This window comes from Coregonus clupeaformis, chromosome 30 (genome assembly GCF_020615455.1).
Source record: "Coregonus clupeaformis isolate EN_2021a chromosome 30, ASM2061545v1, whole genome shotgun sequence".
In the NCBI taxonomy this organism is placed as follows: Eukaryota; Metazoa; Chordata; class Actinopteri; order Salmoniformes; family Salmonidae; genus Coregonus; species Coregonus clupeaformis.
The window spans coordinates 19,150,974-19,163,099 of record NC_059221.1 but is presented as its reverse complement, the minus strand read 5'-3'; the positions used below and the strand labels follow the sequence as shown (position 1 = coordinate 19,163,099).

General features: G+C 43.2%; 1 protein-coding gene across 1 annotated transcript in view; it reads left to right on the top strand.

Annotated features, from left to right (window-relative positions):
- Positions 1–776: 776 nt before the first annotated feature.
- Positions 777–12,126, top strand: part of LOC121545734 (integrin alpha-5) — a 44,952-nt gene continuing 33,602 nt past the window's right edge. The window contains exon 1 of the mRNA XM_041856520.2: positions 777–1,163. Coding sequence (XP_041712454.1) covers positions 967–1,163 — 197 coding nt within the window. The 5' untranslated portion in view covers positions 777–966. The remainder of the gene's footprint in view (positions 1,164–12,126) is intronic.

Below are 12,126 nucleotides of genomic sequence, written 5' to 3'. Positions count from 1 at the left end.
GATCATATAACACAATTAAACTAATAGAAAACATATGCAGCCCAGACTTTGTGATACCACTCATGTTAAAAGAGGCTGATATATGGAGTTGGTTATTATAATCACCAGGGCCTAGAATCACAGCTTTCTCTATAATCTTGATCTGTATGGTCATTTTTTAAATAATGTAAACAATCTGCATTCCTAGCTGCCACAAATAATCATAAAATGCCTTTGTACCTCAAGAAAAGGGTCTTGGTAAATAAACACTATTGTCCCTTAATTCCAAGGCCTATCAGGAATAGGTCAGTCCAGAGAGATATAAGATAATATTGGACGATGAAGACCTTTGATGTTACTCTGTGTCCATTGTTCAGACAGTTAATAATATATCTGGTTATCATCGACCTCTCTCGCTCTCTCTCTCTGTTTCTCAGTATGACCGAGGTAGAAAAGGTTTAGGTTACACATGCAGGCAACCATGTCTTTATCAGACTAAACCCCTTATTCTAAACGACTGCATGCAAATGTTGGGAGTGCGCCAGGGTGAGAATAAAACAATCAGAATACCCAGGTCGGGAAAATTTCTCCAGACACTTCTAGGATGCTGTATCATGCAGATGAATCAGTTCTGAGTGTAGCCCACTGAAGCTATACACTACAGTTTTCTCTTCTGTCTGTCTTTTTGTGAATCAAGAGCTCCACCTCTCCTAAAGTTTGTCACGAGTCGAGGAACTCCCTCCTTTCAATATTCCCTCAATTAGGAGCTGAGTCGAGCGTACTGAGGGAGAGCGAGCGGTGAGGACACCGAAGGAAGAAGCTGACTGAGCATTTAGGAGATACACAGCGAGTTTTAGTTTCAAGGCATGCGGTTTAGATAAATAGGTAGAACAACCACTCCACAAGCTCTACGGATCTGAAAACATTAGAGCAACTCAGGTGTTGATTAAAACAAAACACATTTTAGTGGATTCATTTAGAAATAGAATGGATTCCAAAAGATATCGTTCGAAGAGGCCGGGAAAAGTGAACTACCCATTCTTCTGCGTTGGGGTTTGTCTGATAATTATCCTACAGTTGTGTGCTGCATTCAACTTGGACGTGAAAAACCCCACTGTCTACAGCGGACCTAATGGGAGCTACTTCGGATATTCCGTGGAATTTTACTTGGCCAATACTTCAAGGTACGTTTTTATTTAATTTCTTTAAAGTCATTTTGCAAGTTACTGCAAACATGGTGGGACAAATTAGGCAGTTGTTGGTCAATTTCATAATAGGCTCCAAGTGGCAAATATGAGCCAAGGAGTTTAGGGGGTTTATTCCCGTGTTCCCGCAAATAGCCTATCAACTAAACATTTTACAATAGCCTACATTTCATAAATCAATTAATATATCTGATAATTGCACATGGAATTAGATGTTCTCTTTGGTTTTGGTTAGAAATCCATCCTTTTATTCACGCGCACTGAAAAAGGGTTATCCTTATCTAATGACTTGACCAGTGACCACCCTATGTTAGAATTGGGAATGGCCAGTGCCTCTATATAAAGCACAATTTTTCCTATTAGAAAAGTGTTTTATTCATTAGTGTGTTGGCCACATATTATTTCCTTTATGTCAGTGCTAGTAAACTACAGCTCTAATTGCAACTAAGTAGCCTCAAAACAACCAATTGCTAAGATGTAGTTACACTTGTTATCATACCTCATGAAGACTTCAGCTTGCACAGGCATCAGTTTTAATAGAACACTGCCGGAGCATCTTCCATTTTTGTTTATCTCAGCATTTTAGATATCAAGAACACTCTGTTGCATGGACTTACATGTGTCAGCCCATTTAAACCATTTGTGAGGTAGCCTGTGTGTGTGTTTTGTCTAAGGTAAAACTGAACAATTTGGGTTTAACAGGCTGATTTTCTTCCACTTTTCTCTTTATAATCTAATTTACACTTGGATTCAGAATCTTAAGGATCAAACAATTATAGTTTATTTGCCTTATGTAAGCAAATTACACCTAAAAAATGTGTGTTAGCCAAGACCTGAGAGCCTGAAGCCTTCAGTTGGAATGCGGTCTCTATAATTTAGGTAACATTAGTAATCTGTGATAATGTTATGGGCACTCTGTTAGAATGCTATAGAATATAAACATATAGGATCAAAAGTGAACATCAAGCTTAGATTAAACTCAATAAAGATTACATTTGTGCCATATTTGGGAAAACCTTTTCATATAATAGTCTTTAAACTGTAATCTCATTGTCCTGAAATTGGATTTCTTTCTGACCTCTAATCTCTCATTGGTTCTAAATGTCGAATAGAGAGCCTATTAGAAGCAGCTTTACCCCAACTCTGTTATTTTGATGTGATCACCATCCACCTCTTCTTCCATACCAGAATTATTGGTCTTACTCTGAAATGCTCCTGTGCAATTTACTGTGATGCCGCTTGGCATTATGGGAATGTGACCTCTGTGTCTGTGTCACAAACATGCTGTGACTATTATCTCAGTGTCCTGGCATGCAGTGGCTCCATCACATCAGTCCCGTCTATATTGCTGCTGAGATCACTCATTAAGAAGGGCTTAGAGCTTAGTCCAGACTTATTACAGGGTGAACAGACTACTGGAGCAGCACAGCCAATATGTGGTCAGGTAAATGGACTGATAGATAGTCTGAAGACAGACATAGTTGATGATGGAAGGCGCCCGGACGGCCACAATGACATATCCAGCAAATGACAACATCTGGCCCTTGTATCAATAACCATGGCAACAACAGCTCTTACAGCAGTAGGAATGCAGCATGAGTGAAATAAATGGCATGCTAGCAGATGCACAGCTGTGTCGCTGCCATCCTGGGGCTATGTGTGTCAGAATAAGATTGCTGTGACTGAGTCGACCTCGACCACCACTCCTCAGTATGTAGTGTCAGCGACTCAGCCTGGACCTAGCTGTCTGCCCTGTAATTATAATAATCATTAACCAAAGTGAAGCTAGCAGCTAGCCGGGACGCTGGGGCCAGACGCAATCAGACATCCTGGCTGGCTGTGTTTTTTTACTGTCTCGCCAGCCAGCCAGGGGTTTAGGAGAGGGGCTTTGTGCCGAGTGGGCCGCCAGTGGGTCCAGTTTCTCCTCCCCACTTCACTAGTTCCTTCGACTACAGTTCAGACACTGACAGGGTGGGATTTTCCTCCTCACTCACTCCTTTAAGGGGCTGCTGCCATTGGTCTATATTTTTCTAGCAGGCAGGGGCTCTAGGTCTAGGAACACTGTATGATTTAGGACGTGAGGCTGGCAGACTGAGTCAGAATGTATTAAAGCCCCTCTACCTCCCCCTTGCTCCCTTCCTCTGGTCTGATGTCATTCTGCAGGGCCTTTAATTTAACCCTCCCCCCGTCTGCCTTGGCCCCCGTCCGTATCATGTATGAAGTCACAGCAGCAGCTAGAGCACCAGTCATCTCTCTGGTCGATGACTTCATCTGAACTTTTAACAGCAGAGACGTCATGGCTAGGGGGAGAAGAGCTGAGACAATGGGTTAGGAAAGAACGTGTGCATGAGGGGGATACTACATTTTGCATGTATCTACCCACTCTCTTGTACTCTCACTAATGCTACTTATCAGATGCTTGCCAAACCAGACACAGGATGAGAGCAAAGTTTAAACCTGGTCTCAAAAATCTATCTTGGACTAAATCATTTCATTTTTTCCACATTTCACACGTCAGTAACATAACCCAGCAGGAAACAGAAACAGAAGTTTCCAGTTATCACTCGTTGTCTTCTCTGTACGTGTTATCAGTTATCAGACTATCGCCCACGTTGTGGCTAGTAGAGGAGTAGCTGGAATCCATGGGTGAGGTCAGTCTCTGTCCGGGATGGGGGAGGATGTTCTCTGTGCCTGATGCAAGATGTACACACAGCACCTCTTTGACCTGTACCTGTAGGATAAACTCTACTCTGGAAACATAAAGCACATGCCAAAGACTCTTCTCATGGCCAGCTGTTTGAAGACTATTTTCTCTCTCTTCGCTCGCTCTGTCTCTCACACACTTTCTCTCTCGTCTCTCTCTCTTTTTTATTTAGGAGCCTCAACAGCAGCATAGGCCTACAGAGACACACAAAAGTGAGAAAGGACGAGACAGAACGTTCTCACACATTCATCTCTCTCACTCTCACCCTACTACACACAGACAGACTTTCTCTGCCACTGATAGCATGGCTCCATGAGTGTATGTGTGTCTGATTCCTGTCATGGCCCCTGGCCTGGTCTAATAGAATTAAGTAAGCTAGTGGACGGAGAGGACACTAGCCCTGCACTGAGACCACCGTGGTAGACCGCCTGAGAATAGGGTTCATGAACTGTGTGTGAGGGCCCTTGTCAGTTAGACACTGGCGAGACATTATTTATGGTCCCCTGTATGTAGAGTCTACAGAGAGAGATAGCAGCACAGTGTGGGGCCTTGTAAGGACAGGTCTTCTCCTCAACCTGACGTGGCTCTATGAATCTCAGCGACGCCACAGCACTGGGCCAGATCCACCGTGCTGAGAAGGAAACTGCTTAATACCTCTCCATCCATCCAGCAGCAGCAGAAGCACATTCCTCCTTCCCTGTCTCTGGAGCCAGACAGGGATTCAGGGGGTGGACTGTTAACATGGCTGAGGTCAGAGGTCAGACTATAGATGACAGGCCTGGCTGTCCGGGAGTGTCTCTGTCTGGACTGATCAATGTCTGCTTCTGGACCATATATTTATCAAAGATGTTTCCATGTTCCTGTCCCAATAACAGCAGGTAGTCCTGTCTGTCGGGAATAGACGATATATCAAGAGACAATTTGAACTTGGATGAAGTGAGATAATATGAACCCTAGGAAGAGTAGCTGCTGCTTCTGCAAAAAGCTAATGGTGATCCAAATAAATACTCTGTGAATCACAAATGTTGTGGGCTGACCTGAATGACGTCTGTCTCTGTCTGTCTTGTAGCTCTGGTGTAGTTATGTACAGATTACATGGAAGAGAGTCATAAGGAGGTGTTTGGTCATGGATCCCTCTGATGATGATGATGATGATACTGTTCCCCATCCCTGCCATGTGTTTGAGATGGGCTTGGTGGTGTTCTCCATTAGATAATGGATGGTTAAACCGTGACATACCCAGATTGAGGTCAGGTCATCGTGTTCATGTTGGTCACTTTCCTGGAGTTTACCCTCTTAAAAACGTTCTGCTAAACCAACATTGCTACTGGACCAGGGGCTGTGTTAGCAACTAAAACATCAATATTTTCTGTGTCTACACTGTCTCCCTCACCATATGATCAAGCGGATTTCTGGTATTGTTTTCATTGTTGCTGTTCTTTTCATTTGTGAGATTCTGTTTATAAATCATAGTTTGTGTGAGAGGTGGACGTTGTTTAAATTGGGCCTGTGTATTTGGGTTGCAACGGTATTCTTCGCTCAGGTTCTCTGCGATTAGCTGCTTTTCATGGCCCTCTGTGTTGGACAATGGGGCTCTTTGTGTGAAGGTTTGCTGTTTTCCATCTGAGAAACTTTCCATGTGACTCCCATGTTCTTTATTTATTTATTCACTTTTTAAAAGGCCTATTTGAGTCGTTCTCTGTTCTCGCTTCAGGCCTGTGATAGCCAGGCCTGTGAGTTTGGTCTGGTCACTCTGAATAATAATAATTTGGGGGGGTGCTTATATTTGTTCTGTTGCACACAAGTGTGTAATGGAAATGTGTATTTTTGCATATCCCAACTCCCCCAGGTATCGAGGTCACAGCCAGGGTCGCCATTGTACAGCGCCCCCGGAGCAATTAGGGGTTAACTGCCTTGCTCAAGGGCACAGTGACCAATTATATTTTTTCACCTGCTTGGCTCTGGTATTCAAACCAGCAACCTTTTGGTTACTGGCCCAACGCTCTAACCTCAAGGCTACCTGCTGCCCCAGTATGTTGTTTTAAAGGTTAATGGGACATGCTTAGCCTGGTGACCGCGGCCCTGAAACACCCCAGCAGTCCTGGTTTCTTTTGTCCTATTGGGGTCAAAAGGGACTCCATTCATTGTACAGACTTGTAATGGCACTCTCCTTTTGGGGAAATGGACCTAGCCAGACCAAACATTGGAATCAAAATAGTTATTGCCCTCATTCCAGTTCAGATTCAAATCTTCAATTACAATTTTAGTATTTATTAGGATCCCCGTTACTCTTCCTGGGGTCCACACAGGAATAAAACAATTACATCACAACAGTCTACATCATAAATAAAACAATACATCATACAATACATTATTACAACTTTATAATATAACATTTACAATACTAAAATAAGACAATGTGTGTTTGTAGAGTGTGTGTGTGTGTGTGCGAAATGGAATTGACCACAACTCTGCTTCTCTCGCGGTCATTGTTTGCACAAGGGGGTACTTGGGAGACAACAGAGACAATTTGTGTCCAGACAGCTGTGGTGAATGGGAGTGAATGAGAGGGGATCAGAGGGATGACTGTGTGACTCGCCTTCCGTCAGCCCCACTGTCTTTCCCTTTAGAGGTGTAAAGGACTGGATCCCCCTTGGTGGTCACTGTGGAGAGGTGTGAACGGCCTGTAGTTAAAACATCCCACATTATGTCTGTGGGGATGTGTGAATTGGGGTTTGGGCATTTTTTTTAGGGGTGGGGTGGGTTGCAATTTGGCATCAGGAAAATATATAGTCTCTCTAACCTCAGCTCCATGTTTAGGGTGTTTTAAATGACCAACTTGCCACTTGTGAAACCCTTGTTGCAGTAAAATGACATGCCTGGTGGTTTTGCTGAATGAGCCACAGTGCTTAGAAAGAGCTATGTCTCTAACATCCACACTAGTATGGAACACCTACATAATACGAGGAAGATTCATTGAGATTATTAACATTGAGCCCATAATCACAAATCAAGTCTAAAGTAATCCAAACCACAGATTTATTTGTTTTACAATGGAACTGAGGGTATCTGAATGCCTGTTCATTATTAACTACTCTATATCAGAGCCATGGAATACATGAAGATGAATGGGAAAATCCACCCATATTTCATAAATAAGTGTTACTGTATGTTAGAGTACAGGGAACTGGCAGAATGCACTGACTGTATGTTGCTCTGGATAAGATCGCCTGCTAAATTACCAAAATATAAATGTAAAATGTATTCACCAGTGCTGCTTTCTCCCTGTCACTAATACTAAACAGCAGTGTAGTGTAGTTAGCTCTCTGCACCTGGGACATCAGGCTGCTGAATAGCCACCACTAGTCAGCGACCTACTCCACCCTGGCCCCCTGCTACTCCCCCTATGGACATTCCCCACCCTCAATGGTCACTTACCTTACCTTACCCCCCCTTATTTAATTTGGTCCCCACACCCCCTCAATGGTCATGCTGCTCCCCCTATGGTCATCCCCCCACCCCCTAAACAGTCTTTACTCTACCTCTACCCCAATGGATATGTATTTATTCATCACTGCTACAGTTGTTATGATGTGTTTATATAGTGCTATTTGTATTTCTATTGTTTTTATTATCATTTTCATTATTTTATTTCACTTAGTCCTGCATGTTGGAGCTCGAAGCCTAAGATTTTCACTGTATCCTGCAATCACACCTACAACCCTGTACATGTGACTATTAAACACTGAATTGGAATATGCTGTTGATTTGCAGGTCTCCTGCTGTACTGTACTGAACTAATGTCCTTTGGGAGGAAATGTTTTTGCAGTGACATTAAGATCCGGTTCTGGAGAGGGGGGAAAGTTTATCAGATCAACATTGCTGGGCGGGTAGTTTTGTTGTAACTGCTGCTGTTGAAGTACAGTACTCAAGATAGGAGTGTGAGACAAACAAGGTTTTAACCAGGTTGCTGGGCGGTTTGATTTAGGAAATTTTGAGTAAATTGTTAGTGATCCAATTGACATTTTAGTCATTTAGCAGATGCTCTTATCCAGAGCGACTTACAATTAGTGAGTGCATACATTTTCCATACTAAATTGTTAGAAAGGAAACCCTAATGAGATTGGAACTCTTCCATACCCCTCAAAATAATAATTTTCAGAGCAGCTTCCTACCTCATTTACAGTAATTTGGTTCCTACTGTAACAGCTGACTGTATGGCTATATTGGTGCCATTTGGGATGCAGTCTATGAGTGAGTGTTCTGTACAGTGTTCTTTCTTTCAGCACTAGCCAACCCATCAGACACTGCTACACTCATCATCTCCCTCTGTGTCTGGCCTAGAGGAGTAAGAAGGTCCTGGACAGCAGTACTGAGCGTGTGTGTGTGTGCTAGCGCTCATGTGTAGAACTGAATGGATGACCAGACAGGATAGCAGTTGGGAGACAGTCCGTTTCCTGGTCTGGCCTTGGCTTGGACCGAACCGAAAGTTGTGTGTCTGACTGAAGGCTGTGTGTCATGGCTCTACATGGACCAAAATAAGTTGGTACAGAACATTCAACTGGTATTCCCCTCCACAGTGACATGCTGAGTCATACATTTCTCCAGTTATTCGGTCTAGTGATAATGTAACAATGTCATATTTGGTGTTCTTGTGACGGTCCCATATTGACAGTTTGTGGCCGTTGCTGACTGAAGACCCTCCTCTTGTACAGTAATGCATTGTCTTAAGTGTATTTGCGTCAGACCACCGAGGCTGTGCGGCGTCTGTTCCTCGAAGCGCAAGAGGGAAACCGTTGCTGCTGTAACGGTTTACTCATGGTGTTTGGGCACAGGCCAGATCTCAATATCTGCTGCTGGGGAGAGGGAGTGAGGGAGGTCAAGAGCTCCACAGGTTCAGTTTGAGTCACTATACTTGAGCTAATTCGGTTTCCCCTTCTTGTGAGGAGATTATTTAGAAGTGTAAACTCTGTGAAGAGTTAGTTGAGTGACTGCATGTTGTTTGTGATTTTGTACAGGTAGTCCCATCCAAAGCTGAGGTTTGAAGGCTGCTCTACTTATTATTTGTAACTGTTTGTGTTACATGCTTTGGTTTAGTTTCCCTGGCACTGGTTTTGTATCCCATGCTAACAGTGCCAGGGAAACTATACCAAAGCATGTATTGCTGTCATACCTTGTCCATAGACTGCATACAGGTTAAGGAAACCAATATGTCATTTTGTAATTTGGGTAAACTATTCTTTTAAGTATCCAACTGTCTTTATCTGTGATTGAAATGGACTGTATACAAAATCATGTACTGGACACAACTTTTTTATGTGCAGTTACTATGACAAACTTCCAATAAGTATTCTGTGTCTATTTCACAATAATCTATAATAGTGGGTTGGTTGAGGCCCTCTGCACCACAGGAGGAGGGAGGATGTGTTGACATATAACGCGAAAGTCTAGCAACCCTAACATTGCGTGATAATTTTAGCTAATTAGCAACTAGTTACTACTTTTTAACTATGTAGCTATCATGTTATTTAACCTTATTGCCTCAACAGTGCAACTCTGCTGTTGGCAGTTTTCTTGACTGTATTCCAGGGGAATCCTGCCTTCTTCATTTAAAGGCTCCAGTCCTCCCGCCCTTTTTCCAGTCTTTACATCCTATGTAGGCCTACCAGTCCCCTGGGCATCTGTCTGTGCCATACCATTCCCATTACATGCAGGGTTAACGACTGCAGATGGTGACTGCAGCCGCCCGGCCCGCCGCTGGGATGCCAACAAAATGTGAATGTGTTTTTTCCCGGCTGGCTTAAAGCAATTATAATAGTGTTCAAGTGACATAAGCTTTGCAGCTGGGAGGAAGACCATTAACTGTGGAATGGGTAAAAAGCTGTGTTTTGGTGGCAAGGGGGTGAAAGAGGAATGTGGCTTCTGACTGCCTCTCTCTAACCTCATCAGAAACTCCATTGGGTTAAGCCTAGGAAGATCAGTGGTAGATCAGCAGTTTCCACCATTTATATATTGCCCCTTAATTTGTCAACCCTGTATAAATAGTGGCTGCAACCAGCGGAATTATTGCCTGGCTTATATATTGTTTAACATTTCTGCTGATTGCAGAAGCCTCAAATGAGACAACCCTCAGTCTGTTTATGGCCTCAACACTAGCAGCCTAAATCAATTAATTTAATGCTGAAACCATCAGACTGGGGTAGGTTGGGGTCGTTTGTGTGCTGCTGATTGGGTAGGTGGGTCTCGCTTTGGGAGATGCAGAGAAGCCACGAATGTTTTGTTTTCCTTCCACCCATACTCAGTCCCAACAATATTCCCAGCAGTAGATTGCTCAAGGTCTCCTTATTAAACCGTTGTCTATGCTGTAGTTTTTTTTTTTATTGCGACATGGAAACATGATGGCAAAAAAGTATATATTTTTTTCTGAAAATATTTCAAAATTTTGTCAATGAAAAGTACCCTTTCTATAATAGCACCAGTGCTATACTGTGGGTTTCTTGGCTTGGCTGAGATGCTCGGTCTGACCCTATACCAAACCTCTACCAGCATGTTTCTATAGCACTGGGGATGTCACCCAGCGACTCTTCAACCTCAGGATGTTGAAGAAATGTGGCCTGTCCCCGAGGGCCCTCACAGTGTTCTACAGGAGCACCATTGAGAGCATACTGTCGGGCTGCATCACAGCCTGGTACGGCAACTCCACCGCCGTGGGCCGCAAGGCGCTACAGAGGGTGGTACACTCAGCCAAATGCACCATTGAGTGCACACTGACTGTCCTCCAGGATAGGCCAAAAAGATCATCAGGGACCCCAGCCACCCAAGCCATGGCCTGTTCTCCCCGCTTCCATGACTAAGACGCGGGCAGTACAGGAGCATCATGGCAAAAACTGGAAGAATCGCCAAAAGCTTCTATCCCCATACCATCAGGCTGCTGAACATCCCGTCCCCACGCACACACCCTGACCCTACACACCCTTCATAAATACAATATGCAAAAACACCACTGGAGATGCAACTCATCACTATAACTGTGCCTCTGCTTTAGCCATTTTGTTTGCCTCCCTGCTGTGCTGTCTATCGGTCTCAGCATCGTCTCTGCTGTCACTCTGCTTCTTCTTGTTCTCCATCTGCCTGTCTGCTTAAGCCATATACGTTATAAAAGCCAAGCTAACGACAGGTTATATTGCAAATGATTGCCTGTCATATGTGTTCCCCTGCAACACCTACCCTAAGTGTTAATAACTATTACAGGGCTCCAGACTAACATTTTCCCCTGGTGTCAGTGATGTCACTGACTTTTACAGTTGGTGGCACCAGGACCCAAATCATGAGTAATCATCTTATAAAGTCATTCATAGTGCTTTATTAAAAAGTATAATACATAGACTACTGAGGTATTCAATAAATGTTGTTTCATCTAACACATCCATGCAGGAATGCATGATTCAAGCTATTTTGATCAACCTAATCCAGTGATTGTCATGAATTCTGGGTTGACAATTAGACCATAGTTTCTATGTTTTACTGTCAAAATAGGACTCCAGGATTTCCAGACTTATTTCAATTGAAATGAATTACTGACATTTATGTGCACTAACTAATATCATAGGCTAATTAATTTGGGGTTCAACACCTGAGGAAGTGGAAACTCAAAACACATGAACTAGATTGCTTACTCTAAATATAATACCCACTGCTAGACATGTATTCATCCAACAGTAAATATAATGTCCCCAATTCTTTTTTGCAGTTGTAGGCTATGACCCAGGAGGCCTATAGGTCTATGCCCTAGCAATGGCCGGTGCACATTTCTATATCTTGTTTGTAAAATAGTTGCTGTTGAGAAATAGAAATGACAGGAATCGTGAGGATAATGTTTGACCAAATCATGGTTTTAGCCGCCAAAAATAGGACATTTTGAGTGAGGTGATAATGTAGAATGTGCTCTTCCTACATTTATAGGCACCCTTTCCGTTTTTTACGATCCATGATCTTGGCTGTCTAACTGATGACATTCAAAGCAGGTCTCTTTACTGATGCCGCGTTTCACTTTGAATGTAAGTTTGCGTAACCTCAGCTCAGCCTATCAGAAAACAGGGTTGGCCCATCTTGGTAGGGGGGCTGGACGTTGCCCAATGATCAGCCCAAAGGCTCATTCTAGATTAGTATAACAGAAACATTTGGCCAAAATCTTATAATCTTAACAGGCCCATGGGCCGCCGGCCATGTCACCTATTT